This window comes from Phanerochaete carnosa (genome assembly GCF_000300595.1).
Source record: "Phanerochaete carnosa HHB-10118-sp unplaced genomic scaffold PHACAscaffold_339, whole genome shotgun sequence".
Lineage (NCBI taxonomy): Eukaryota > Fungi > Basidiomycota > Agaricomycetes > Polyporales > Phanerochaetaceae > Phanerochaete > Phanerochaete carnosa.
The window spans coordinates 1-4,136 of NW_006767966.1; the positions used below are offsets into that span (position 1 = coordinate 1).

At 54.8% G+C, this 4,136-nt stretch overlaps 1 protein-coding gene across 1 annotated transcript; it reads left to right on the forward strand.

Annotated features, from left to right (window-relative positions):
- Window positions 1-1,425: 1,425 nt before the first annotated feature.
- Window positions 1,426-3,480, forward strand: PHACADRAFT_66714 (uncharacterized protein; the record flags this gene model as incomplete). Its single annotated transcript, XM_007402685.1, has 9 exons — window positions 1,426-1,545; window positions 1,595-1,759; window positions 1,816-2,029; window positions 2,086-2,172; window positions 2,230-2,284; window positions 2,338-2,517; window positions 2,579-2,696; window positions 2,758-2,898; window positions 2,944-3,480. Coding segments are annotated over 9 exons (1,617 nt in total), but the record flags the coding sequence as incomplete, so codon positions are not given.
- Between the last annotated feature and the right edge of the window lie 656 nt (window positions 3,481-4,136).

Genomic DNA, 4,136 nt, shown 5'->3' on the forward strand with positions numbered 1-4,136 from the left:
TGTTCGATATCTTTAGCCCTGCTCGTCACACTGTGTTGCTGTTCGGTGTCAGCGAGAAGGAGGCGGAGATGCTCGGTGTCGTCCGCGCTTTGCCTTCTGACCTCGTCAAGATCTTGCTCGTTTCTTCCCCTGGGGAGGTGCACGTTACGACCAATGATGGGTCCAACATTGTCGTTGAGGATAAAGACGGCCATGGGAGGAAAGGGTATGGTCTGGAGGGGCAGACGAGTCCTGTTGTTGTTGTGGTTCGCCCGGACGGCATGATTGGTGCTTTCGCGACCTCGGCAAAGGGCCTAGAGAAGTATTTCTCCCTGATTTTCTCTCATGCTTGAGATTCTGCCGGTTAGATACCGCAAGGATTACTAAACGCTCGAACAGACGAAGCAGCACTGTAAACAAATGGGTTTAAATGTAAACGTTCAACAAACATTGAGCCCAGTACCGGCTCCAATCAAAGGCGTCTCTGCTTTCGACCAAGTCGGACGGGGCAAGATTACCTCTCGTGCTCTTCTACCTATTTAAGTGGGTTCACAATCAATGTCAATGACCGACGGACTCGTGCTGTCGCAGAAAGCGACGCTCAAACGCGGTATGCCTGCTCAAGTGTTCTTATAGACATCATTGGGTTTTGACTCGTTCGTCTCGACCATGGGGACCTTGTCCTGTAGCCGCTGTCCAACGTAATGCAGAAATGGAGGACATTGCGTAAGATTTCATATATCATGGCTATTGTGTGCGATCAGCCCGCACCGAAGCTGTACCGGCTTGACGACTCTGCGGTGCCAAAAGGTGAGATGGTCACGACTGGCGGGATTAGATGGCGCACATGGTGGTCTGCTCGGCACCAGGGACGGTTCTTCTACGTGAAGCACACGCAAACGGCGGATCAGGAAAACGGTCTCGAAGTGATGCCGCCGGTAGGCAAGTTCTGAGGAGGACGGTGTAGTAGTCCGCCGGAGTCGTCGCAATCGCTGCGGCAGAGACGGCGAATGTTAGTCGAGTTATGTAATCCACAGAACTTGCACAGGATGCGCGAATGTCGCAGCAGGTAGCCTGAGAGCCGCAAGGGCGCGCGTCTGCCCGTGTGGCACGCATCACAAAACTCGTACGCGCGCTGCCGAGGCGACGTGCCACATCAAATTTGATCCCATCTCGGACTTTAGCAGCAACTTACGACTCGACTAAATACACTCGGCAACATCAAACCCGCTTATGTCAGATACGTTGGTGATCCTGTAGTCTCAGGCTGTAACTGGGCAATGGAGGACAAAATATATATATACGGGGCGACAGACAATGCCTTCCTCATCAACAACGAGTACTCCAATTGAACTACCTCCGACATGTCCTCCCCAACTGTCCTAGTCGTAAGTGAAAGACCCGCAACTCCCTGTCTCATGCTATATTGAAGAATTTAACTCGCAGGTCGGTGCTGGTCCATCGGGACTCTTGCTCGCCCTGACGCTGCTCAAGAACGGTGTCTCCGTGCGTATCATCGAGAGAGATGCCGAGTACCATCGTGGCGAACGCGGCCCCGGAATTATGGTGTGCACCACCTTCCTTTGCATGCGACTGCGATCCCTAACCGTTGCAGCCCCGCTCGCTGGAGATCGAGCACTTCCTCGGCGTTGCCGACGACGTCAAGAAGGCGGCGGCGCGCAGCCTGGTGCTCCAGATGTATGACCCTAAAGACCCGTACAAGATCATCAAGAGCTCGAACATTTTGGAGCAGGTCGAGCCCACTCCGGCCTTCCCTGAGGTGCGCGCCCGCTCTTTGCTCCGGTCGAGCTGAACAGATAGCTGACTGAGACGCAGACGGTCCCGGCAACGCTTGGGCAGTGGAAGCACCAGGCTATTCTCCGCAAAGCTATCGAGGCACTGGGATGCAGTGTCGAGCTGGGTACCGCCTTCGTCTCTTTCCAGCAGGATGGCGAAAAGGTCGTCACGCAGCTCTCCAAGTCAGCTGACGGGAAGACCGTGACGGAGGAAGCCGAGTTTGCCTATGTCGTCGGAGCAGACGGTGGGCACAGTACGTTCTTTTTATTATCAACCGTTCTCGTCGCTGTGACTGAAAATGCCACAAAGGCACTGTGCGCAAGTCTCTCGGCGTTAAATTTGTCGGAGAGACTCGTGAGGAGGGCGTGATGTTCGTTGTCGACTGTGTTGTCGAAGGTATTAACGGGAACAGCGTAAGTGCCATCTGTGCAGCAGTTTTGGGGGACTCATAAGCAAACCACTGGTACCGTCAGGATCTCCACGCCTGGGGGGACACTACCAGTGCCTTGTAAGCCATTCTTAAGATTTGCTCGGTCAACCTCACTAACCCATCTTCTATAGTGCAGCCGTTCGCCATACGGGAACAGGCCAAGTATTCCAGGTGATCCTTTCTGGTCCCGACGTGGACTACGCTACCTTAAAGAATGAGCGTAGTCTCGAGGCCCTCCAAAAGGCACTCAATAAGGTGACCGGCCGTAATGATCTTGTGAAGGAGATCATCAACTGGCAGGGAGAATGGAGGTATGACCATTCGGACGTTCTAAGGAAGCGTCTAAAATTGAGCAGCTAACCCGAACTTCAGGGCGAACATTCGCATGGCAGAGAAATTCCAGGTCGACAGGGTGTTCCTTGTTGGGGATGCCGCTCATACGCACTCTCCGACTGGGGGTCAAGGCATGAACTCGAGCATCCAGGACGCCGTAAGTGACTACGCCGCTGCATATGCCCACCCACTTGGCTAACGCAGCTCCTTCCCACCAGTTCAACCTCGGCTGGAAACTCGCACTCGTAGTAAAGGGTCATGCGCCCCCGGCTCTCCTACCCTCGTACGAGATCGAGCGCATACCCGTCATCTCTGCCATGCTCGAGATCACGACAGACCTGTTCAACCGCACGTTCGGCGTCGACACGCAGCGCAAGCTCGCGGACGCACACGCCGCCGAGCAGGCCGGCGCTGCCGCCGCCGCCGCCGCGGATCGCGAGCAGATCTGGTTCCGCGGCAGGAAGCTCTACCAGCTTGATGTCAACTACCGCTGGAGCACGATCGTCCTCGACGAGCGTTTCGCCGGCGGCGAGAGCACGCGTGTCGCCTATGGCGAGCCGGGCCAGGACGTCCGGGCCGGTGACCGTGCCCCCGACGCGCCTGTGAGCGTCGGTGGGACCGACACGCGGCTGTTCGATATCTTTAGCCCCGCTCACCACACTGTGCTGCTCTTCGGTGTCAGCGAGAAGGAGGCGGAGATGCTCGGTGTCGCCCGCACTTTGCCTTCTGACCTCGTCAAGATCTTGCTCGTTTCTTCCCCTGGGGAAGTGCATGTCGCGGCCAATGACGTGTCCAGCATTGTTGTTGAGGACAAGGATGGCCATGGGAGGAGAGGATATGGCCTGGAGGGGCAGGCAGATTCTGTTGCTGTTGTGGTTCGCCCGGACGGCATGATTGGTGCCTTCGCGACCTCGGCAAAGGGCTTGGAGAGATATTTCTCTTTGGTTTTCACTCATGCTTGAGATCTGGACAACTAGATGCCACGACCTTCTTTGCAGTTATAAATTTATCCGTTAGATAATTTACATAATTTATCCATCCACGTTATTATTCGATGCGTCTCGGCAGGAGTACTTTAGCTTGAGCCAGCCCTGGGTCCAGCGCCAATCCCAGCCTAGACGTTTTTGCTCCCGTCCACCACGGCCGCATGTACACAGCTGCACGGATGAGACTGAGGTAACAGTATCTGAGAGATATTGAAAATCACGCGGGCGCGATTTCGGTCATTCGGGAATCTGATCATTGAGCATTGGTTTTTGTCTGACCATGTCACACAAGTCTCAAGATACTCCGCATTCGAGAATCTGCCAATATTCTCTGCACTAATGAATCATGAATGCATGAGTCCGTGTGCTAAGAATTCTGCGCCTAAGACTTGTGCAAACGAGTCTCTGTGCTCGCAGCACTGACCGCCGTCGTGAGATGACATGAAGTGTCGACAGCCTGAGCATGAGCCCGATGAGGCCAGTGTGGCACTCACATGAGGCGATTTTATTAAGTTACAATGTAAGTACAGCGAGACTCTAGCCTGCACACGGTCACCCGGACCTCACTAACGAGACCCCAGTCTTCAGAAGCAGTCGTCGGTATGGCTTCG